This window comes from Branchiostoma lanceolatum, chromosome 2, assembly GCF_035083965.1.
Source record: "Branchiostoma lanceolatum isolate klBraLanc5 chromosome 2, klBraLanc5.hap2, whole genome shotgun sequence".
NCBI classification, from domain to species: domain Eukaryota; kingdom Metazoa; phylum Chordata; class Leptocardii; order Amphioxiformes; family Branchiostomatidae; genus Branchiostoma; species Branchiostoma lanceolatum.
Window position 1 is genome coordinate 27,477,898 of NC_089723.1, and position 25,449 is coordinate 27,503,346.

The window sequence follows — 25,449 nt, forward strand, 5'->3', positions numbered from 1 at the left end:
TGTGCTCCTTTTTAGGCCAAATAAACGTCGCTAACAAGCATCGACAAAGGATGCGTCAGAAGTCGCGTGCATTTTTGAAAATGTAAGAAATAACTTACATGGTAATCACAGGTAATCAGGACACCCAAATAGGTCACTTCGACCTGTTCAGGACAACTCAGACACATGACGCAAGCTGTTCTACAAAAATTCCTGTATCGATGAAAGAAAGGATTTTAAAAGGTAAAATATAACAGATGCCACAAAAGTGGGGAGCGGGCATTTGGGCAGCTATAACTCGGTAACCATGAATGAGATAATAAAGCGGTCTTCGGTTTTCAAATACCCACCAAGTGCCCTATCGATTGAATGTAAAGTTTGAAGTTCTTGTACAGACAGTGATTTTCTTAAAGTGTCTTTAGCTACAGCCTATACTGCTTAAGTGGGGAGGGGGGATTTGGTCAGCTATAACTCCGTAACCACGAAGCGGACAATAAGGCGGCCTTCAGTTTTCAAATAACTACCAAATGCCCTATCGATTGAATGTAAAGTTTGAAAATTCTGGTTTGATTTTTTAAATGTTTCATTGGCCTTTACTGCTTAAGTGCGGGTGAAACTTTGGTCAGCCATAAGTCCGTAACCATGAAGCAGATAATAAAGCGGTCTTCAGTTTTCAGATACCTACCAAATGCGTATGGACTGAATGTCCTATGAGCGTACATAATTTCGAAATTCGTAGATCAATTACAAAGATAAGAATAAGTAGTCATAAATTGAATATTGAAACCGGAAGGTATCGTAAAATTCCCAGTGATCAAAGGTTTTGTCCATTCTGCCCAAATGAAATTGAAGACGAACGTCACTTTATCATGAATTGTTCAAGATATGAGGATAAACGCTCTAAGCTGTTCACCTTTATTTCCATTTGTTCAAGAGAATTCAATACGCTCCATTCTGTTGATAGATTTGATTACATGCTGAGAGGAGACAATCCTTACTGTGTTCAAATAGGTATATACATCAAAGAATGTTTGGACATAAGAACAAAACGACACGCTAAATTTCAATATGTTGCCCTATTCCATATGATTGTATGTAAACAAGCTCATTAGTATGAACTTTGTTTGTTGGCATGTATGCATGTATGTATGTTTGTATGTATGTATGTATGTATAGATTAAGTAGACCTTAGGAGAGTCGCTGTACTTTTGTTGTGTCAATAAAGATTGTATTGTATGAGCTCTGGTTGCAGCACTGCAGCCAGCCGCCTAGTGTCTCTTTTGAACAGTTCCGAGTACCTGAATTTACTTTATAAAGTCTGTCGATTGATTTATTGAAACAAGAAATACATAGATACTCGTAGCGTTCGGAGTGTCGTTGGTCTCAGAAGAAAGGTGTAGGGTTACGTATTCAGGACCATTCAGGAGAGCTAGAGGTCGCCCCCAACATCTGCTTGAATATTACTAATTTGTGACGTTTGGTCGTATAATTTCAAGATGGCGGCGCTCATTCAGAACATGCGACCGTACTTGGTCGTCGGCAAGTCGTGCAGTTTTACCTGGCCACCCAATGTCCTAGCACGTACGTGTATGACGAGTCCTAAAGCTCTACCTTCAGCGGAAACAGGACAAGAGAAGAGGCCACTGTACCCACCCGTGGTACCGTCTCTCACGTCAAACTCAGAAGGTCAGATGTGGTGCGAAAAGAGAGGGGGAGGGGGGTGTTGCCACCCACTATAACGTCTAGTAAATCTGTAGTGACGTGACCAGGAATTATGCGCTTTCATTAGTAAGATATGTAATGGACCAGATCACCATCCTAGTGGCACGCGACAGACGAGAGAGTAGTATATCACACCTATCACACCCGATCAAGATATTGTCCGTTATTGCACTTGCACTGTTGCAGAGAGAACATGATTATAAAGCTAGCTAGCTTGTCTTTCCATTTTGATGTCTTTGCACGTAAACTCCTTACATGTTATTCGGAAAAACGGCATTTTAGAGACTTCATCTATTACATGTTATGTTGTTGTGGTATGAAATTCACATGGAAATTATAAACCTGATGGTATAACTACCTTGAGATAACTATAACTAGTATAAGCCTATAAACACAGTTCCTTTTTCAACATGTCAGTCATGTTTTTACATCCAACAGCTGCCAAAAAGTACAAACAAGAGCTGATTAGGCAAAAAATTGCCTCTCTCCCATCACCGAAGGACAAGATCACTGCCTTGCTGCAGCAAAATCGTAAAGCCCATATGCTGTATGCCCTGGGACGGCGCTACAATGTCCATGCCTACCAACAATGGGTGACAAGGACAACAGTGGTGAAGCAACTGCCTGAGTCTGTCACAGATGTACCGGTGGACGACAGATTTGAGCAGGTCAAGTCACAGGTATGTTACTGAAACAACTTTTTGTTTGAAATGAACCTTTATTTACAAATTGTATTCATGAGAAGCTCAAATCGGCACGCAGGTCGCTTTTCATTTAGGGAAGCGGTAAGGGTCAAATACAATATAACAGCAATACACAGTCATTTAAGTCCTAACTCTATCAACATACATGTATATCATTATATATGGTACAACATATACAATCCTACTACCTAGGGTACAGCATACAACATATAGTAGGGCGAAAGCTGGTTCATGGTCTGTTGGTTTTTGGTCATTTCCGTTACTTCAAGAGTCTCTTAATGGAAGTCAGATTCGGATCCGTACGTGTGTCTGGCAGTAGGCTGTTCCAGACAATTGGTTCAAGGTAGGCTACTGATCTTCTGAAGGTCTCTCGCTTGGGTTTTTGGACAACCAGCTGACTGCTTGTGCTTTGTCTGGTTGTTCGTGTACTGTGGTCTCTGCAGTACACAAATATCTGTGAAGTAACTAAGTGAACTAACTCATCTTAGTCAAGACTTTTTTGTGGCATTTGCAACTTTGTTTGTGACCTCTCCCCAAGAACCCATTGCACTGCAAACAGGTGTTTTGTTTTCTGTTGTGTTACTGGTTGTGCCAACCATTAACTCAAGTATACTTCAAACTCTTGATTCTTGCTGTGCTGCAAAATTTATGTGCTACAAACGTAAATCAATTTATTTACGTTTTCACTCAGTAATGAACAGTACTGACTAGGGGTGGATACCGGTTCAGCTTGATAAGGTCCAAGTCCAGGTTTAGGTCCAGAGATTTAGGTTCAGGTCGGGACCTGAACCTGGACCTGATCCTGTCTAGTTGACATGTTTTGTTTTATTAAACCAATATTAAGCATAGCGAAATGCATGACTGTAAAAGTTTCTTGGTGAGAAGACTTTTAAGGCAAACCAGTATTTAATATTTGAATGTTGCACTTATTTTACATTGTATATGCCTTTTCTTCTCATAGGGAGACTCAAAACACTTTTCATCAAACAAAATAGAAAAATATATTTGTACTTTGTTCAGTTTTTTTTGGACTCAGGTTTTTGGCTTTCAGTTTTTTTGGACTCGGTTCTTGGATGTTATACAGGTCCGAATCAGGTCCAGCGAACCGGTATCCACCCCTAGTACTGACTAGGGGTGGATATATGTTTCTATTTGGTTTGATAAACAGTGTTTGAGTCTCCCCTCTGACAAAAAAGGCATTTTAATAAAATAAGTGTAACATTCAAATATCAAACAGTGGTTTATCTTGAAAGTCTTCTCTCCAAGAAACTTTTATAGTCGTGCATGTCAGTGTTAATTCTCTATGCTTAATTTTGGTCTAATAAAACAAAACATCAACTGGGCAGGATCAGGTTCAGGTCCGGACCTGAACCTAAATCTCTGGACCTAAACTTGGACTTGGACCTTATTAAGCCAAACCGGTATCCACCCCTAGTACTGAAGTTTGATTCACTTACAGTGGTAATTTAAACACAATTGGACATGAATTTACAAAATTTGTTTCCTTCGCAGGTAATGGATCTCATCCTACAAGAGAGGCATTACATGAAGAGGAATGATAACAAATGGAGAGAGCCCTACCGCTTTGGTGTCGTGTTTACAAAGGAGCTGGCGCGTCTTCTAACCACTGCTGTGTCTGATGGAGTGCCCCATCTTGCCACAGCTAACATCATCCATGGTGCCAAGGTGGAATACTGCTGGCCACATACAGAATACTGGTGTCAACTGTTAGATCAACCAGATATCCAGATCCTCACACACCATCCCTTACCACAGGTGAGTTCACAACACACATCACTGCAGTCCTGCTTTACCCAATATCTGGGTACTGGGAAAGTCCCTATATTAGAGTTTGTATCTGAGGTTTGAAAATGGATGAATAGACCTATGACGGAAAATCTATCCTAGTTACAGTACCTCTAACACTGTAGACCACAATGAACCTACATTTGCATTCAATATCTGCATATAGCATTGATCTGGCTTCTTTTTTCCAGTATTGCCCAATGGACAGTGCTGCGAGTATTAATGGTGAGGTTCCTGTCTATGAGTGGTCTCCTAGGCATCTTGCCATCTTTGAGAGGACCAGAAAACGTACCATCTTTCCAGGTATACTACTTTCTTGCTCCACAGCATTGTGATATTTACCTTACTGTAGTATCATGTCAACTTTAGTTCAATTCATTTCCAGTGTCACAATCAGTAGTAGTAGTACTAGAAGATGATCTTTTCTGGGAGTAAAACTGTACAATGTACATGTCTCTTTTCATTTCCAACAACCAAAGATATATATATAGAGAGATATTGATTGTGAAGTAAATGACACACTATTGCTTGACATTCTCTATACATGTACCTGTATAACAGGCTTCAAGATCGAGTCCCCCATTCAGTGCGGACACACTCAGTTCCGTGTCATCTCTAAGGGCATGAGCCGTGAGAAGTTTCATCAGGACCTGCGCAAGGACAAGACTGGGGACCAGCTGGAGCTAAGGATCATGGGATCTGCAGTCATGGGTCTGTTTGGTTGGACAGCAGCACAGGCTTTCTACATAGGTGTGAATCTGAGCTGTCTTTTTGATCCTATCTCTCATCTTGCTTGTGCTCATGTATCTCACCTATTTTTCATATATGTTTGATATATGTTGATGTAGCTATGAGTGCATTGTTTTGTAGTGACCTTTTGTACCAAGAAGCAGATTTTGTACAAACATTAGATTGGATGTTATGTTATGTTCTGTTACAAAAATTGTTCTCAGTTCTTTCACTTAGAATACATGGAGAAAGCTTATCTCTGAGATGCAGCTGTTACACATACTCCTTTTGTTACTGGTTTTCAGCATCAAAATCACAGTAGTCAATCTGCTACTGTTTCAAAAACAATAGCTTACTTTACCATTCAAACTAACAGTATAGTCTCTCTATTCAGGCTTCACATGGTACCAAGACCTGCATTACCCCATCACGTCACAAGTCGTCCTGACTGATGGTCGCTTCTTCACATTTGGCTGCTATCAGCTGAACACACTCAGTCTGCAACAGGAAGACAACCCACGGCGGAATGTCCTGTTCTTCCAGGAAAGCCAGCCTCTCTATGATGACATCCAGGATGGCCAGGTTGTTGGTTTCAACGACGATGTGTTAAGGACACTCTTACAGGTGTTGGGAAACCGCACAGAGCCCCTTCAGACTGAGTGGGGCCCAGAACCAGTACCCTTCAACCCTCCCACCCGCTTCAACTATCACCTAGGAGACACCCAGGAAAACCTTTTCTTCAAGAAGATGTACGCACCACATCTGAGGAAGGATCTCTCATCAGAGAGAGTTGTACGCAAACTGAAGAATTTCAAGGACAATAGACTGGGAAAGAATATTGGCTCTGGAGTCACAGACATTTACCAGCTTGAGTCTAACCCTTCTGTAAGGAAGTTCAAAGGAGAGGACTAAAGAATATAGAAATTAGAATAAGGATGTGTGTAGGATCCTTGAGAGTATCTATGGTCATTGATGGATATATTTGTAGTTGATGAGAACTGTGATATTCTGAAATATGACTTAAATTGTACAACATAAAACTTCAAATATTAAGTAGGTATCACCCAAACTTGCATTTAGTACTCTCGAGATGTAACTACAATGTAGTGCTTGTTGTTTTGTGCCATGAAAAACATGATGTGCTGCACTTATTTCTGTTTTCTGTTTGACTGATTTTCCTGAACCACCCATAAGTTTATAGGTTTCTTTAACTCGCAGGGTTTCTTTAAATTGTGTTGATTGACTTGATGTTTGAAAGAAAAATCATTGTCAACCTGATGTTGGGAGGGAAGATTGTGATGTTTTAAGGCTGTCCTGTTATTTTTCTGACCAAGGAGGTTATATGTCTATATAACCTCCTTGTTCTGACATCCCCAACAATGTGTAAACATGAGAAAGTACACCATTAAAGCATGGCCAAACCCAAGACATTGACTGAAATTGACAGGGATGTGCCATTAATAACAGGTGACTAGATTCTAGATCTGTGTATGTTTTTAGAATCTCTGCAAATGTTGATGTTTCAAAGGTATTAGATTCAAAGGTATCTGGTATTCTATTGATGTGAATATGAATCAAGAGTTAAAGCAAGTGTAAAAATCCAGGTGGGGCGAGTACGCTGCTCCCGGGATTCGAACCCGCGCCGATCCCGATCCACTTGGCTTGGGAATCCAATGCGCTAACCACCAGGCTAAAAGGTCCGGACCAGTCTAACGGACCAGTTAGACTGGTCACTTAGTGGAGGTTGATCCCCACTGTTACACTACTCCCCATTTTCTTTTTAGACTTGTCCCGAGTCTCCGAGTACGACATCCCTGTGTGGCACTCTTTGCCGTTACTCACAGGGCCTGTGTGGGAACCACTGTAAAAACCCAGGTGAGGCGAGTATGCCGCTCCCGGGGTTCGAACCCGTTCCAATCCCGATCCGCACGGCTTGGGAATCCAACGCGCTTACCACTAGGCTAAAAGGTCCAGAGCAGTTAGACTGGCCAGTTAGTGGAGGTTGATTGAAACAGTGTTACCCTCAGCATGGCCTCACAGTTGGATTAGTGGCCCACTTTTTGGATAACATGGGATTTTCTTCTCAATTATGTAAATAACTTACCCAGATTAGAAAGTTCCTAAGTAGGTATTATGAATAGGTATGTACTTCCAGTAGGGCCCCAGCTTCTACTGGTATAAAAGAGCAACGTTCAATGTTCAAAGCAAATAAACAAAGTTTTACGTTGAGGTTAGACGTCCAGGTACATGTAATAAGATACGCCAAAAAAAGTTACTCATTTTATCCAGTTGCTTGAGTAACTATTTTTGCCAAAACAGTTTTAATTATGATGATGATGAATTTGCTCTGGTTCAGTTCAGCTCTGGCTCAGGTGCAATGCCTATAAGTAAGCCACTGGCCTTACAATGAGTTACATCAAATTTGACCTTGATTTTGTCTAGGTACCAGATACATGTATTACAATTCACCCATAGCTTATTTCTGAGTGCACAAACAAATACAGAAGTTTTTTTTTTCCTCCTTGGTCTGATGGTAAAGGATTTATAGGCCCCAAGGTATGCTGTACAATACAATGCAAGTCCCCCCTACCAACGAATGGAATGGTCCGTAGTCAAAATGGCGGTCAAAGACGAATTTGTAAAGTAACTTCGTTCACTTTGGGGACAGAATGGGATCTCCAGAAGTAGATGATGTGATCGAGCAGTGCCTCCAGAAGCAGGAAGCTGTACTGAACTTAAGTCATCGTGATATCAGCGTCCTACCGCCAACGATACGTCAGGTTACACATGTCAGACGACTGCTTCTCAACAACAACAAACTTCTCATGCCGCCCACCGAACTCTTGGATTTGCAGCAACTTGAGGAACTGACTCTGGACTGTAACAACCTGACTCTGCTACCCACGGGAATAGGTGAACTCAGCACGCTGACTTACCTCAGTCTGAGCAACAACAACCTGGGCTTTCTTCCCGGAGAAATAGGTACATGTAAACAAAAATATGTGGGGGGAGGGGGGCGGTTGTATGGCGGTTGGAAAATAATGTGACGGCACATAATTTTATAATACAAAATTAAATCAGACTAAAAATATCATTCCAAAGATAGAGACATATCGTTACAAGCATATTGATTTTTAAAAGCTAGACACTAGACATTTATTAGTTATGGTTGCCATGGAGTTAGGTATTAAAGGCAAGGACATTATACTTAGCAAGGAGTTTTTATATACAAATGTACCTCCTTGGTTGTAGTTAACTGTTCTATCGATGTTCTAACATTAACGTTATATGTTACTGGGCAATAGTAAGATTGACATTTCACCAGTAACTTCCTACTCTGACCAAGGGAAGAGGCATTGCCTTTGTCAGTGTGTGACCGAGATGGTGGTGATGCAAACAAAACTAAAAAGTCAACAAGTATTTGGTCTTCAATACTTATATATATAATATTGATAATAAGTGATTTATCTTTTTTCCTCGGGGGTTGCTGAATATTAGGTAACAAATGGGAAGCTAAAGTCATGTTGAATGTTTTACTTAGTATTATTTTCAATGTAGGGAAGCTGCAAGATTTAACCCAACTGTGGATAGCTGACACCAAACTGATGGGCCTGCCATCAGAAATCGGTCTACTCCAGAAGCTGGAAAAACTCAGCGCCAAGAACAACCAGATATCCTCCCTCCCAGAGGAGTTGTGTAACCTGTCTAAGTTGTCTTGGCTCAATCTGGCACAGAACCAACTGGACAGGCTTCCAGACTGTTTCTTCAGGTTACAGAACTTGTCTTACCTGAACATGGATGGGAACAGGTTTGCAGAGGTGCCAGCTGGCCTGGGAGACACCCCTGCCCTGTCCTCCCTCAGTCTGAGGAAAAACATGATCTCCTCTTTACCTGATGATCTACTACTGAGTCTGAACAGGCTGTGTAAGATTGACCTCAGGGAGAACCCTCTCCAGGAGAGACCTGCACACTGGAAGGTAGGTCATTTCAAGATGATGAGGTTAACACTGTACATGTAACGTTAACACTGTACATGCAAGGAGGTTATATAGACTATATAACCTCCTTGGTACATGTAACATTATGCCCATCACTGAAGTCATGTTACTGGTATCATTTGGTAAATGAAATTCTGTAGGAGTTATGATTCAGTGCCTGTGGTAGAAAATACCAAAGAGCAGGGACATCATCATCTTGCATCCAGGTGTTTTTACTCTGGTGAGGTACATTATGCGGTAAATACATTTAAGTTTTTTTGTGGTTTTATGGACACAAACTTAAAACCACTGCAAAAATGGTTTTGTCTTCTGCCCGCGTGCCCCTTTGTTTCAACCATGAACACTCCATCACTCTTCCTACGGTGAAATTAAATCACTATGAACTTCAATACAGTTACAGTATGCCTTGTTTTCACCATGCAGGGTTTGGACTTCATCCTGCTGGGTCCAGACCTCACCGGAGCGGGAGATGGGCCAGGAACCAGCACAGAGTCTGAGGAGACTGACAGCAGTGGAGACAGCACAGAGGACGGGGATGACTTGCAAACAGAACAGACCGAAGGAAACTAGGATGCCTCAACTCAGACACTTTGATCCCTGCAATAGTAGATAATTCAGCATATCAAACAGTGTACCCTTTGATGAACCAGTAGGTGGTATATAGTAGTACACAGAGGTGAGATTCTGTCACTCACAGTGAATGTAGGTGTATATTTCTTCCCAGTTATGTTTCTCTTCAAAGTTGTATTATAATGATTTAAAGTTTTCACCAGGAACTTTCTACTCACTAAAAAGAGATATTGAATACATTTTGTACTTTATCATCTGTGTTTCAATCTGACTGTTGAACTGTTATAAAGATGTGTGTGTATGCAGAAACACAATTAGGGTCTCTTACTTGCTGTTAAACTCAACTTTTGGTTACCAATGTTGGTAATTTGGATATAATACTGAGCTCATGAGAGACCACTATTATGCCAATGTGGCAACTTGAAAAAATTCCCTAACATCAAATCACCTGTGAATCTGTGACAATCTGGCTTGGGATGAACCCCAAGTCCTTTTCCTAATACTACACAGTACTAGTATCTTAATGTGACATCGCAGCATCAGGCATATGAGTACAAACACCCTATACACTGCCTGGCATCAAAGGTGTCAGAAAACATGCTAAGGGTAATATTTGTTTCCTCTGCTTAAGATATTACTTAAACATATTATTTGGCCAAGGAGGTTTAAGACATAATTTGGCTTCATTGTAGGAAAAGATTATTACAGATTATTATCAAGTCATCATCCATTGTCATCAAGCACCACAAATAAAAGGTCCACAAATCTTTACAGTCACTCAAATAACAGTGATTTCATTGGTAACATTTAATTTATGATGACTTGTTATCCAGCACATATACATGTAACATTTGTGTGTACATAATTCTCTACCATTGCAACAATCATTTTACATGATGGTTAAAGAAAAAAATGTTCAAAGTGAAACAGGAAATTCATTAATATAATACATGTACTAGGCTTTCTTGTCAAACCTTTAAGATATGTTTGTTAGAGGTGGTTAAGTGTACAATTTCTCTGGATCTTTTTACACATTCAGTGTTTGTTGGCCTTAAGGCACTTAGGCAGGCAGTGCTTGCTAACAATTGAGCTGGAATGAGGCCTGTTTAGGTATTAGCTGCATTACTAGTATAATGAGCTTCATTCATATTGGAAACAAAGTTCTCCCATGCACATTGGATCTACAGTTGCCTGAATACGACAGTTGTAGTGACTGAGATTGGAGAGTTTCATTAATTCCAAAAATGTGTTCCATAGGCTGAAACATGGAATGACTCTTATTTGTTACAAGGTGTCCTCAATACATTTAAAATACATCTACAGTTTATGCCACGTGTGCATAATGATATTTAGATGCTGTTCTTTAGCTACAAGTTATTACAAATTTTTGTTATGTGCACATGATCAGATTTGTACATACATAAATTCTGCAATCTCCAGAGCATTAAGCTTTCTGCATTTTTGTCATGTCTTCCCATGTAGCTGTTAGTAATTGAGCTCAAAATGAGTGATAGTATTGCACATTTTGTTTTGGGAAGGGTGGGCTTAAAGCTATTCATCATTGAAGTCTTTTATTTTGGAAGAGGACTCCCAGCCCAACAGCAGCACATGTGAGGATCAGAACTGTTGCAGCAGTGTACAGCAGTCGGTTGGTCTGGCATTCAGGAGGCGCCAGTACCTTGGCCTAAATGGAGGCAGAAAATAGTATTTTAACAAACTTTCCATCTGATAGTGAAGGCAGTTTGTAAATGCAATATTTTGCAGGCTTAAATCTATTTCACATCTGTCATATTATTGATACATATGCCTGAGAAAATTTGCATCAAATATGATGCAGTACTGATTGCTACAGCATTGTAATGATTGTTTCAAGTTTAGTGAGTGAAGAAATGGATTATGTAAAGCCCCTGTCACACATAACCGACTAACCTCCAGACCACGCTTGGGAGTTAGTTGTGGGCACGGTTATCTGTGGTTGGGATTTGGTTGGCAAGGTTGCGTACTAGTCTTTGAAAGTTAATTTTGACAAACTCGGGAAAGTTATGAGATGCGATTGGAAGAGCTACAATGATTCCAGTCTACTCCCAGCCCAGTGTCTGCCTTGTTTGGGGAGTGGTCATAAGCAAATTCATAGAAGGTCCTGAATGTGTGACAAGGGCTAACAGATTGTTGGGCCTTACAGAATAAATGGATACTAAAGTACAGAAGAGCATTGCTAGCCATATAGGCATATACAGAAACATGCAGAAGAAATATTCCAGCTCACCCATCCACCGTTTGGTGCCACCCAGTCGGACACCCATTTTCCGATGAAGCTGACTGACCAGCTCACAATGTCTGCTGCCCTCTCCTTCCTGCCTTGTTTCAGGTTTGCTACAGTCAAGTCCCGACAGAAGATTATCAGGACAACGATCCTCTTCATGGTGATGCCATTCTTAAACAGTGAACTCCTTATTTCTTTAGCAAACTCCGAACTGGTTCTTGGACTGTCCTCTCTCTGGATTTCCTACAAAAACACATATTCATAGGAATCATGATTATAGTTTTATACATGTACATTTTAAATGCTAAACCTATCTGCCATTTAAACAATCATTCTGAATCAATACAATTCACACAGTGACGACACAATGAATACTCTACAAATTCAACACCAATGACACTTAACATTAGTTGTGAAAATACTCCTACCAACAACCTGACAGTGTGCATACCTGGCATACAGCCCCAAACATGAATTTTAACAAGCATCACCGTAACTTACCAGAGCAGCTTTTTGCCAGAGTCTTTCCATCTCTCCTTTACTGACATACACATATTTCTTGATAAGGTGCACCAGCTGGCGAGTCAAGGGCTCAACATCTATAGCAAGAAGACTTGCATCAGCACTGTTGTAGGGAAGGAAGGGGTCAACATGAATATTGCAAATTACATTGACTATCAACGTTACATGTACCTTTACAAGCCTGACTTTAAAAAAAAAGAAGTTAAATGATGTAACTTTGTATACATTTATATTCAAAGATTTTCATAAATTCTTGATTAGGAGGCCCCTACAATTAGTAGAATTATAGGGTCTTGGTTGGGTTGATTCATCTGCACGGGTTTAAAGAAAAATCAGACCTGTCCATTGTGTACAAAAGGCCTTTGATGATCTTGATTACTCCATAAATATTATAACATCTTTAATCATTATCAGCTGTTATGTTAATTCGCGTAACATCTGTTTGTAAACTAATTCACTGGTGTGTCCATGTCCCCATGGTAAACAAAGTATTTTGTTGTTATAAGCCAATCACTGAGATTTTGTGATGACGTACAGTTGTGACTGTGTGTCCTCCTCTGCTCCTGATGTTGACTGGCGCGAGTCCACAGACACCATAGCTGGCCTTGGAACTGGAAACCCTGCCCGCTCTATCTCCTGTCGCAGGTAACGCCTCATCATCTCTTCTCCTTGTGACTTGGCCTCCGACACCACCCTACTCCGCTCAAATTTCAACCGAAGACCGTCCCTGAACGAGTGAGTTCTCTCCAAAAACACAGACGAAGATCGCCTCCTTGTGTATCCGTCATTGTCCTCGAAAACTTCACCGTCGTCAGTTGAAGACTGGGACGTCATCGGAAAATGACCCGGTGACTGCGAGTCCGTCGAGGCCATTTGTAAGAAATATGACTACGCAAATATACAAATGTAACTGCCTCCTTTGTCAGTACTGGACAACCAGTACGGAAGTGGTCGTCAGAACAGGAGCTCCAGTACTGAGACTTTCTCAGTACTGGACTTCCTGTACTGGGCAGCTTCAGTACTGGGAACCCTCCTGTCAGGACTGGAAGCCGAATGCTGAGACTCTAACGAGCGTCTAACGTTATTTTCAGGGCTGCATCTTTTCGATGCTTTTTTCCCCACTTCAAAGCTATTGTTTGGAAAACGTTCGAATGAAGAAAAAAATACAGTATCACATTCTGTTACGTTTCTACGACGACAACATATCCTCGTGGCTTGTGCCTTTATCGGGAGAAAACGTACACTGTTAAATACCTACCAAAATCTATGTCCATAACCAAGGAACAAAGCAGTACTACCTAAACGTTAGTATTGTACTCGTACAAGCATCAAATAATTTAAGATGTACAGACAACTAAATCCCAAACTGTCCAGTCGGTCCAAACAATGGATCATCCCAGTACCGTATAGAACGTGAGTACAGGACGCCCAGTTCCGAAATAATTTGAGGTCTCGGCTTCCAGTACTGAAGAGTCACTATTTACTGGTAAATCCAGTACGGAACCCGTTACATCCGTAAATCGGCACTCGGTTATCCAGTGCTGAATGACCTCCGCACTGGGTACCCAGTACCGAATGATCTTTGAAATAGCCGGAACGCCAATCCGTACTGGAACCCGAGTACCGAGAGCAGTTCAGCTCTGGAACCCGAGTACCGAAACAAATTCAGTTCTGGACGTCCAGTGCTGACGAAGCTTCGGTACTGGAATAAAGCCGTTCCGTACTGGAATTCTTGTACGGAACTTCCTTCCGTACTGGGGGCCGAGTATCGGCGGTATTTTCTCCACGGTTTCCGTACTGGGCGTCCAGTAAGGAGCCGGTTACATCTGTATATTTGCTATGACTACCTCAATCTTACGCAATGCCCGCAGACTGAGTTCATCAGATTTTGGGCCACTTTAGCAGCATGACTCAAGACTTCAAGTGACCCAAAATATCACAACAGTTGTGCCGTTAACTGTTACCACTCGCTGTGTCCAAGTCTATATAACCTCCTTGCTGTGTCCCAGTGTCCTTGCCTGCAAACGTCCAACCCTGGCACTCATCTGGGACGTCATTCAAAGTAAGTCTTTCAATCCCACGCCACAAAATGTTGCGTGTCTTGATAAAAACACAGCTTATGTGTGTTTTCCTTTCCCGTGCTTGTGTGCACGCACTCAAAAAATTCCTGACTCCAGACCAAGAGTTCGAAGAAACCATTGTACTCGAAGGGTACAAGATAACGCTACCATAGTTAGAAATCTTCATGACTAATAAACCGTTACAAAATAATACAATTTCATACGTTTGTTATATTTTCTTACACAAAATAGATATAGTACTAAAGCAAATATTATGTTGGACGAAAGTAATTTTTCTCCTAAGTATACCATCGCACACTTTACCGAATGAACTATTCTGTAGACTGAGATCTCGTGAGAGTTGGACGCGTGACGCCAGGTGAGGTACGAGAGGTACAGAGTACAGAGGAGTACAGAGGTAGGTGGAAGGTTTCAGTACGTTGGGCTGCAGGTAAACCGTAACGTTACCTGTATCTGGGCATGTAGGCTTCAGGCCTGGCACACTAGCGTCCACCGACATCTGCACTGTCATATGCATGATATAGCAATCAAGGATCTTCCCATAATCTGCTTATTTGGGGTAATTTATGCTGCAGCTGAAGCAAGACGCCTGACGCCAACAGGTTAAAGGGCTCAGCATGAAATGAACACCTGAAAACACGACATCCCTGCGAACTAAACATCCTGGAGACTCCCACCACTCGCTAGAAGTAGAAGTAGACATGGCTCGGTTACGATCCGGAGGTGGCAGAGGTCGTTGTACGAGGGGTCGAACAAGGCGTGGTAAGTGACTGTTCAACCTCCCTGGTCTGTTCGGTTCTTATCGTCCACGGTCAAAACCGGTTCTTATCGTCCACAGTCAAAACCGGATATCTTTTTTAAGACCAAGGTCAGCAAAATAAACAACCATTTGTCCGACATAGTTTTTCAGGCTCATGGTCTCTCTCTCATCACTCTATAAAAAGAAATTACCATGCGCACTACTAGCACCAACTAGGCACAGCCTCATTACCCTTAAGGGTACCTACTGGCTGAACTTCAAGGTGAATATTCAAGGTGAATATATTTTCTCTGCCATTGACAGGCTGTAGCATGTTGATAAGGATTTTTTTCCGCTAGCCTGTCAATAATTTCTAACCAAAAGGGATGAAATATTTTTTGTGTTCTTCTTTGAAAATATTCATTTACTTAGTAATTTCAAAGTCCAACCAAGCAAGTCTCTTTTCAAACTCCTGGATCCTGCTTCATCCAAGAATCCTTAGTAGCGTTACAATGTTTATTAGTAAGGTTTCAGAACATACTCTACTCATACTCTTACCTGGTGACAGGTCCCCCGTGGTCCATTGTAGCTTTTGTAAATGTAGTGCATCACGGACTGAAGGGCAGAAACTGTGCTGAATGGTCAGTTTTGAGAATGTACAATTGTACATGTATGAGTTGTTTGTTTATTTGTTTGGTGTAAATTTGTGCCTGAATACTGTTACCACCAACTGTTGTACATTGGCTGCAGTTAACATGACCTCCACTGAGCATCATACATGTATAAAAATTGGTTTTAAAAGAGAGCAAGCTGGCAACTGTAAGCTCATTTTTGCATACTTTGTACACTGTACCTAAAATCAAACGTTTACAATTTTTGTACCTTCCTTGTGCACCCTACTATAAGTTTTGAAGCTTCTCACACCTCTATAACCATGTAGGGATTATCCTTATATAGTAGATATAGTATAGGCAAAATACTGTGTTCTGCTACCTTAAGCCAAATCTCATAACCAGTAGTTAAGTCTTGCAAAAGGGGTTGGCGGGTTCTGGTTGGAAAATAAATATTTTGCTTGTAAAAATCTGTGTGTGAAAATTGCACATAAGCTGATTCACGAGGAACTTAAAACCTTTTTGCTATTTTGAATTTAAAAGATGAGAGGAAATGAAATGAAGTACATGTACTTACAATGTTGCATCATAGAGTACAAAATCATGATCCATCAATTTTCAGTGATTTTCTGGTGATTTTCTAATGTAAAGCTCCCACGTGCAAGAAGGTTTCCTAGCAAGTTTATAGGCAATGAACCAAGCTATTGTGTCTTTACATTGTTAGCTGCATGGTTTTGAATGAGCACTTACAACGAGTGGCAGCAGTGACACTGACAGGGATTGCTGCAAGTATGGCACCCATATTGATGCAAAAACTGAAAAGACAACATGCCTATTAGAAGCTTTTGAAATCAGTGAGAAATCACTGGTTCCGTTGCCATATAGATATCGGTACAGGTATAATAGTACTGCAATAATAGTTGTTTCTTTTTATTCATCAATATCAGACTCTGCTGTGTCCGAGAGGTCAACGGGCCAAGCCATGGATTTACCAACGTTGATTGTAAAGGTCCCCCTGGAACTACTACAGCAGAACGTCTATGGGAGAGGGACATGGAGGGGGAGAGGCAGAGGAAGAGGTGTAGGGAGGGGAAGAGGGAGGGGAAGAGGGAGGGGTAGAGGTGTAGGAAGGGGTGGCTTGTACAACGGACCTGTAACACAGCAAATTTCAGCAGACCCTGTCAAGGAAGATGGTGACCAGATGAACAATACCAGCCATGGGCAGACAAGAGGTAGAGGAACAAACAAAAGAAGCTCTTCTAGGCAGCCACAAGCCCAGCTGGAGCAGACTTTTCCTCTTGCTCCCCCAAACGGATTTCCGCACCATGGAAGGAAAGGTAGGGGAGCACAGAGACGTGGAAGGGGAAAACAGTTGCAAAGAGACAGAGTGGTTGACTTGAAAACTGACCAAACAGTTGTCCAAAACTTGGAACTGCAAACTGATTCCAGAATTTCCGAAATGGCAACTTTTCAAACAGGAGTAGATGCACACAGCGAAACAGATTTGAAGGAAGACACTTCTCACATTACAAATGTGTCCTCTGGTAGACCAGACTTAAGAAGGGAATGTGCTACAAAAAGAAACAGGAGTCAAGACAAAAGTGTGCCACGAAAGAAAAGGAAATGCTTAAATGGGTCGTCTTTGGCTGCACTGGCGTTTGAAGGAGACAGCTCAGTAACCACCCCTGAAGAAGACAGTTCTACAAATGGCCACAGGTATGTTGTGCATTTTGCATGTACAGTATTTCTCTGTATTTCACTATTTCCAGTGTTTTTCCCCATTTAGTTTAATAGTTCCATATCTGTTCCTTGGTAGACACAAGTATGAACAAGTTAGTTAAAAGTTAAAATCCTCCCACACCATTATTGATGTATAGGGCGGTGCCCATCTCCGTTTCATAGCCCTGGGCCTCACTTGTGGTGCAATCCTGTAGCAGGGGGCTAGTCCACTGGCAGTGAAGTGTGTTTAACTTCCATACTTATTCAGAAGTATGAACCATTTTTATAAAGTCTTTGGTATGACTCAATGCGCCTCTTGTCCAGAGGTGTCCTACCTGGGGCTTGAACCCCAGTCCTTCTGGTCCAAGTAATTTGAACCAGAAGTAAAGAAAGGATAATAATGTTTTCTAGTAAAGCTGATTCATATCTAGCAGGTGTTTGTACAAAAAAATCTTTATCAGTTTATGCCAAAAATAATACTCAAACAACTGGATAAAATTTTGAAACAGTGAGACGTTTCAGACACTTTCCGCTACTAGTATCTTTCGTCAGTGACTAAGGAAGGAACTGGGAGAACCAGGTCTCCCAGTCTCACTGTTTCAAAATTTTATCCAGTTACTTGAGTAACCATTCTTAGCGTATCTTATTACCTGGATGTCTAACCTTCATCAACGCAAAAAAAGACTTTCCTTAATTTCTTGATGTTTTATACATATTCAGCTTATTGACAAAGGACCAAGAGCCAGAGCTGGACATGCGTAGTGAGGACAGCGAGGACAGTGATTCAGATGATGACCTCCCAGACATCAACACCTCTCTGCAGCAGGACCCGCCCAGTAAGCTGCTGATTCCTGTCTTTTTTAAAAGATGTGGAGTTGATCTTATTTGTGAAAGTTATTTGCTTCCATCTGTAATAAATAATGCACATAGATATTAGTGAGGAGTCCGTAACTGAGTTTGTTTTCTCCCAGCTTCAGAAGAGTTATTGGTTAACTTATAACTACAGCCAAATTTGTTCAGTCACAAATAAATAAATAGATAAGGTGCATGCAAAATTTTGATGCCTCAGTGGTTTTCATTAATGTAATGAATGTGTGTTTCATAATCATAAGTCTGAACACCGTGTTGAATGAAGATATGGAGTTCCTGAACTCTGGTTTGTAAAACTTACTACTGAAAGGATCATATGAATGTATACTTGAGAAGGTTTTGTCGGAAATGAATGTACTACAGGCTTGACATGTGACTTGGCTCATATTGATATACATGTATTTCAGAGCCGACCTTTAAGGCAGGAGAGGTTGTGTGGGTAAAGAGTGGGAGGAACCCTTCCTGGCCTGCCGTCGTAAGTACAGTTTGTAATACAGTAGATTCCATCTATTTGCATTGCATTTAATCACATATTTTGGGGATATGCATAAAATTCTGAAAACCCAAACCCTTTCCCATTCACTCCATTATAAATGGAATGGCATAATTGCATTAGCTATTTTTGCATATACATGCTGTTTGCATAAAATAATGCCAATAGCAATTAGAAAAACCGATTGAACACGTCAAAGTCACAAATTCGTATGGATTGTATGCAAATGTCACTCAAGTGTAAATTGTGTATGGATAGTTTTTATGGTAAGACATAGGAACTGTTGTTGTCCTTTGTGTTTTGTAAAAGTTAAAGCGTCTCCATTGTCATTTGTTGTGATAGGATACAGAAGAATAGAATTGCCAATTTTTCGCTAAGTTTGCCATCCTTTGCACTCAACATGTGTATACATGTACTAGTATAAACTGATGATATGCTTATAAATTCAATCTGTTACATTTTGTATAACCTGGGAGTGTGTGAATTTGACACAAAGTGTGTGTGTTTCCTTCAAGTGCCATTCTGGCATGGTAACCACAGTCTACAACCCCCTCCCCCCTCAGTGCTGCTCATTTTGTCCCCTAGGGTTAATGGACTACTCCTTATTATTGCATAAAATACACTCTGAAATATCAGTCATGCAAATAAGAGAGTTATGCTGTACATGTATCATCAATGAAATCTTTAACTGCAACGGACACTATTGGTTTCAGATGCATGTATATATTGATGTTTTTATTACAGGTCAACCATGTGTACCACAAAAAGAAGCGCATGTCAGTCCTTTTCATTGGGTACAGTCAGAAGAAAGGGTGAGTTGTAGATAATAAATATGCAGAGATTTGCTTGTCCAGCTTGAGACTTTGTTTTGATGACAAGTTTCAATTCTTAGGTAGTTCTGATCAAAACCTATCATCCATACCAATCTACACCCATACATTTGTACCCTAGATTTAATCTAAGCTTTACATGTCAGATGCTATAATGGGTTGTCCTTAACAGACCTGTGTCATTTTCATCAAATCAGGATCTCAGTTAACATCAATGCTGCTAAGGTATTCAACAGCCGGATGAGGGACCATTTCATAGTGAGTAACTTTTGTTTGTTTTGCGTCACAACACACCTTTGCTTCATACTTGTAAATAAAAGGTAAAATCTCCAGGATACAATTATTTGTATTCTCTGGCAATGTTTTATTTGTTTATTTATGTGCACTGATGTCTGTTATTGTTGAAATACTTATGTATAGGAAGAGGCTTTGAGAACAGAGAGCAAGAGGGAAATCTTTCAGAGTATTGTAACCCAGGTGGAGGATTTTCTGAACAAGAAAGGTGAGACTTGTACTAAAAATAGTGGTATGTTTATATTCTACAACCAAAAGTTACTGTCAGGGGGCTAGTAGAGGCTGCAATTTTTTTGTCTGCCTTCCTTGCGGCCAATACTACTACAAGGCCCCTGACTGTAGCCTCTGGTTAGAGTATAGCTTGTTCACACCATTATGTTTTTTGTTAAGTCTGTTAGTTAGCTACTTCCTGTAACTGAATTCATGTACAGATGTCAAAATGAAGATTAATTCCCCTTGCTTGTATAGGACTGTTGGTGTTAAGAAGAACTGTAGCAAATATCGATTTGTAAGCCCTTCCTATCAAGCTTTCTCAAATGCTGTTCACAATATCTAAAAGTACTTGATATGAGTAACACAATACACATAGAGTGTTCTCATGTGTTTTGTGTCAAAGATATAGACAAAAACAATAAAGATTTCACAACATGTAATGTCATGTTCATGGATTTCATAGATATCTTGTGTTTTTTTCAACAGCATGTGGCAAGTTGGATGGACTCGATGCCTTTCAGTACTTCTTTCCAAATGGTAACAGTTTTTTTGACTTTGAAGTTGTTTGGATATCAAATTACAAATGATTTTGTGGTGGAAATGATCACACTACACGTACAAATGATTTATACGTGTTCTTTTTTTAATCCTTCGCGAACACTAGAAACTTTCTCACCTGACAGTCCCATTGGAAGTGATGATGATGCTGATGATGAAGGAAGTGTGAACACACACCATAAGGACACAGAGGCAACACCAAGCCATGCCCTGCCCCATAGTGCTGGGACTTCAGCTGCCAAAACCAGAGACCCCTCCAGACACAACAGAAGGTTAGGAACTTATCATCTTCAAACCTGGAACAGTAAGACCCTGTTCATGTTAAGCCTCCTGAGTAGAGGTGGTTTCCCTTTAACCTGCTAAAACCCTAATTCAGCCGGTTAATTTGCGCTCATATTGGGCTAAAATAGCTGGCTAAATTAGCCAGGTAAATCTTTAGATTAATTCAACCGGCTATGATAGGCTTAATATGAACAGGATCTACTGATTTAGCATGATTTATGTATTGGCTTTGTCAGCAGAACTAGCCCTCTGTAATAGCAACAGGCAAGTTTGGCAGCCCTGGCTGTGTGTGCTGAACAGTTAAACCAATAAATGAAAAAAAATTAAAAAATAGTGATTTAGAAATACATGTACATGTATTGCGAAGTAAAGTATCAATGTTGTTAAGGATCAATTTTGCAAGTAAAGCGTTTTCTACTTTCCAGGATGGGCCTAAGACACAAACTCGAGAAACGCATTGTCGAGTACATCAAGACCAAACAGGATGCACAAGTAAGGCCCTGTGTGTCTTAGACCAGTTTCCACTTTAAATCAATTTTTATTGTAAAATTAACTGGCAGAAGTACAGTGCCCATTAATTACCCATCATTAACCAGTGACTAAAGCAATATAATCTTAGGAACATTGCCAGTGCTACTCTGTAGGATAGCTTATAGGTGCCAAAGTATTCATTAAAATTTCATGCCTGTTAGAAATTTATGTCTGTTAGAAATGTTATGAAATTAGTATGAAGTTTGCTGTCATACAATTTGTATGAATACTAATAGGTAGTGCCTCTGTATTCCAAGTGTACAGAGTATAGTATTGTCTATTGTCTTTATGTCATCTTGTTTTGTTCCTTAAGTTTGCCTGATTTTGTGTGTTCCTCTTACAATGACTAGACAGTGTGAGTGTCTCCCCTTAAAAAGGTTATTGGGTTAAATTTTGTTTCCGATGTCTCTGAAACCGGACAGGACCACCTGGCTGGTATTTACCATGGGTTCGTCCCATCTCAGAGGCACCAGAATTTCTACCACAAGGACCGAGCTGTTCGTGACAGGTTACAAGGACAGGGGACTGGCTTCATTACAAGTGACGAGCTGGTAGGAATACACCAATATTTTATATCTCTATCTGTCTAAAGAAAAAAATTCATCCTTTCATATTGGGTGAAGTCAAGGAGCTGGGCAGTTCTACAATGTCTTTACATTATTGTTGCTATTATATTATAAAGGCAGCAACTTATAAATACCAAAGCTTAACTTTTCCTTTGTGTCACTTTTCAATGATCAAGAATAGGTTATTGGATAGCCTCATCTTCATCTCATGTAATAAGTAGTAATAATATGCACTTACTAGAATCATTATTCATGTAATTGTAAGCAGTTCTGAATGACTTCTGTCACAAGAAGATTGGATTTGATTTTGCCTTTAACTCAGTCTGAAGAGCTGTTCTCATGTTTGGCTGACCTGTACCTTCAGAGGTGTGAAGCCGACAAAAACTTTGCAGACACAAAATATGTGGCATATGTACTGATGCCTGAGGTGAGTGCCTACAGTTGTGTGCATGCATTACCGAGACAAAATAATGACATTGGAGTTTGCAATGCACATCTACACAGACGTATTAAAACTGGCTTTGTTTTGATGCAAAAACGTAACTCTCTAACCATCAAATGTGGATTCTTGAGCTGAGCCATCAATGTTGCATATCCAAATAAGGACTTGTGCTCAAACAGGTTGAGTCGTGCTTCAGTGGCCAGCCCATCAGCACAGGGAGGGGCCACGAAAGCCCTGGACAGCGGGAGTTTGTGTTACACATGTACAGACAAGTTCAGACTGTAACAATATTTCCCCATGTTTATCACAAGGATAAACAGTGCCTCCTAGATTACGCTACTGAAGATCAAAACAAGCCTTGTGATCTGTATGTTGCAGGCAATTCTGTATGGCCTCCACAAGGTGAAAGGCATCAGTTTGGAGGCGGCTCAGAAACAGATGGATAAGGGACCTGAGCGGTTCCCCGCAGAGAGGGCTTGGTACAAGGACGCTTTGAGAGCAGAGCCCCTAACAGTGGAGGAAAGGAAAAAAATCATCCACGAAGCAGCTGACAAATTATTTGGGAGAGAGGGTTCTAAACAGCTGATGCAGTTGGCATAGCCTACCCCAATACACAGGATGCACCTCACAGCTGATATTGCGATTTGACATTCATAGCATCACTGTTGTATATAGGAAATTGCTGGACAGTAAAAGCCTTGACCTCATGTAGGCATCTATGTGTTATACATGTAGAAAGTTTATGTGTTTTGTGGTTGAGTGTATAAAAAGGTAAAGGTGGTCCCATTGCCTTCTTCAGTCCAGTGAGCTTAATGACTTCTGGATATTTTTTCATCAGAGGGGTTGCAATGTAAACTACAACCTATGTCATTGGAATGGCCTGGCTGTGCTATCTTGAGTACCCTATACAAAAATCCTTATTATTGAATGAATTATAACATTATGTCATTAAAATATTGTATGTTTTTTAAGGAAATCTTCATTTGCAATTGTGTAAACAGGAGGATTACATGGAATCTAGAGTACTCACATCCTAAGGCCCACAACCCCTGCTTGACTTGACTTACAACTCTTACACCTATCACAAACATGTCCACAGCAAGATTTTGTATGAATAGAATGTCATCATTCTATATATAACTTACCTTCTTGTTGAGGTAACAACAGAAACACCCACCGACAAAACCAGTAGAAATGGACTTTTGACTGTTACTATGTTAGCAAGCTAGTTTTCACATTGTACAAGCATATTTGTTTTCAGGAACATGAGTGGTGTACAGTATGTACATATATGTTGAGAAAGTCGGCTGTATGCTTATCGAGTGCCTTGATGCCATTTTTTTCCTCTGGGAAAGTGTCTCATGCAGTATGTATAATTGCAGTTGTTAAAGCTTTCTCCTTTTTTTTTAGACAAGAAAACCTACCAGTGGGCCTACACAGTTTCAGCTTTGTCATTACCCTACTGGGGGTTTGGCTAGAATTTCCTGGATGTTGCATTATCAGATGTATGTATGCTCTAACCTCATGTTAACAGTATGTAGGTGGAACATTCTAAGGTGGAGGTTATATCATGCCACAGTAACTGAAGAATCAAGGTTTTCCTGACTGTCAAAATGCAAAATTAATGCAAATTCAGCATATATTGCACTTTGTATAGATCCTTTATCCATGCAAACCACATGTATCTATCTCTGTTAAATATCCATGTTGTAGTGCCATTTCTTTCAATGTTCTGTGTATGTAGAGGTAAATTGATGTGCACATTTAGCAAAATGTAAATACATGCACCAGTAGCTCACTGTTCCATGATAAGTCATGTGGACATCAGGATGTATTTTTGTCTCTGTGCATGATTTTGAACTTCATTTACAGAGTGTTGTCATGTGGCAGAATAGGAAAGATGGCTCTCATCCTCCTTAAGAATATTACTCTTTTGAAGTTTGTTGATACACTGTTATCTTGATGCACATGAGAAACGCATCAAATTTCTCATCAGTTGACTGGATCATGATGTATATTATACTCTTGTGTTTGTATAAGAATGATGGAGTACAGTGTGACAGAAACTTCACTTGTCTGATCCATTGTAAAGGGCAATGATCAGCAAAATTCGAAACAACACAGATGTTACTGAGGAAAGAGGTTCGCAATTGACTAGCAAATCTGTCACATATGTCTTGGATGTGTTTTGAACACCAGAAATTGCACAGTTGTAATGTAGGAGGGATTGAAAAGATGCATATTTGTGTTGTACGGTATGACTTGTTTAAGCCTGACTAAATTGCACTGCCCTACTGATAGTGGGAGATTGTGTAACACAGGCTAGACTTGTTTCAGCTGCTAAAACTTCAGGTAATATTGACTTGTTCAGCTTTCATTTTTCTCCTTTAATTTTTATCCAGCAATAGGAACAACCAAGGAAGCATAGTGATACTGCAGGATATAGTTCTGTAGTGCCTAAGATATATGTTATTCCCACTGTCAGTTACAGGTGTTTTGTGAGTTGAGACAAACTGATTGTATTTGCTGCTTGTGTTCATTATGACATTGTACTTTTTGATACAAAATCCAGTAGCTTTCTACTTGCAACACATAAGATACTGTAGTAGCCTGCAGTTGTGGGTGTAATGTATGTGCACAAATATAGCACTTCACTCTGTTCTTGGGTAATACTTAGTAAGTAAGGTTTTACAGTTCAAGATGTTTGCAAAGCACTTGTTGTCATGAAATATTCTTTATGTTCAATCACACTTTTTCCCCTTACACTATATAAGAGCATAGCTGAAACACTGATTTGAAGATGAGAATTGTGACCAATACTATGAATTTTGTATGTGTGTTTGCATAAAGACATATAACATGCAAAATTTCCAATGGAGTCATTATTTACTTGAAATGCAACACAGCAGTTTTGTCTCATAAACTCG

The 25,449-nt window shown here is 40.3% G+C and overlaps 4 protein-coding genes across 8 annotated transcripts; 3 read left to right on the forward strand and 1 right to left on the reverse strand.

Moving 5' to 3' along the window:
- The first annotated feature begins 1,445 nt into the window (after window positions 1-1,445).
- On the forward strand, window positions 1,446-6,366 carry LOC136428332 (large ribosomal subunit protein mL65-like). The gene is made up of 6 exons (XM_066417766.1): window positions 1,446-1,665; window positions 2,140-2,381; window positions 3,918-4,181; window positions 4,403-4,514; window positions 4,773-4,961; window positions 5,335-6,366. The coding sequence occupies exons 1-6, from the start codon at window positions 1,476-1,478 to the stop codon at window positions 5,850-5,852; spliced, it is 1,515 nt and encodes a 504-aa protein (XP_066273863.1). The 5' UTR covers window positions 1,446-1,475; the 3' UTR covers window positions 5,853-6,366.
- Window positions 6,367-7,513: 1,147 nt separating this feature from the next.
- Window positions 7,514-9,534, forward strand: LOC136428339 (leucine-rich repeat protein SHOC-2-like). Its single transcript, XM_066417778.1, has 3 exons — window positions 7,514-7,922; window positions 8,499-8,917; window positions 9,362-9,534. Exons 1-3 carry the CDS (start codon window positions 7,610-7,612, stop codon window positions 9,506-9,508), a joined length of 879 nt encoding a protein of 292 aa, XP_066273875.1. The 5' UTR covers window positions 7,514-7,609; the 3' UTR covers window positions 9,509-9,534.
- A 766-nt stretch (window positions 9,535-10,300) lies between these two features.
- Window positions 10,301-13,166, reverse strand: LOC136428340 (uncharacterized). Of its 2 annotated transcripts, none has more exons than XM_066417779.1 (4): window positions 12,831-13,166; window positions 12,273-12,401; window positions 11,775-12,014; window positions 10,301-11,192 (listed from the first exon to the last, which is right to left on the reverse strand). In XM_066417779.1, the coding sequence occupies exons 1-4, from the start codon at window positions 13,164-13,166 to the stop codon at window positions 11,067-11,069; spliced, it is 831 nt and encodes a 276-aa protein (XP_066273876.1). In that variant the 3' UTR covers window positions 10,301-11,066. The 2 variants fall into 2 exon arrangements, with proteins under 2 accessions (XP_066273876.1, XP_066273877.1); XM_066417780.1 differs by having other exon boundaries at window positions 12,273-12,396; window positions 12,829-13,166.
- A 1,120-nt stretch (window positions 13,167-14,286) lies between these two features.
- Window positions 14,287-25,391, forward strand: LOC136428330 (PWWP domain-containing DNA repair factor 3B-like). 4 transcript variants are annotated; one of them, XM_066417761.1, is made up of 15 exons: window positions 14,304-14,355; window positions 14,697-14,771; window positions 14,950-15,136; window positions 16,672-17,440; window positions 18,164-18,279; window positions 18,721-18,788; window positions 19,551-19,618; window positions 19,834-19,894; window positions 20,057-20,138; window positions 20,630-20,680; window positions 20,808-20,973; window positions 21,409-21,475; window positions 21,937-22,065; window positions 22,403-22,507; window positions 22,901-25,391. In XM_066417761.1, exons 3-15 carry the CDS (start codon window positions 15,076-15,078, stop codon window positions 23,120-23,122), a joined length of 1,965 nt encoding a protein of 654 aa, XP_066273858.1. In that variant the 5' UTR covers window positions 14,304-14,355; window positions 14,697-14,771; window positions 14,950-15,075; the 3' UTR covers window positions 23,123-25,391. The 4 variants fall into 4 exon arrangements, with proteins under 4 accessions (XP_066273859.1, XP_066273857.1, XP_066273858.1 ...); XM_066417762.1 differs by lacking the exon at window positions 14,697-14,771 and having other exon boundaries at window positions 14,287-14,355; XM_066417760.1 differs by having other exon boundaries at window positions 14,303-14,355; window positions 14,697-15,136.
- The last annotated feature ends 58 nt before the right edge of the window (window positions 25,392-25,449 follow it).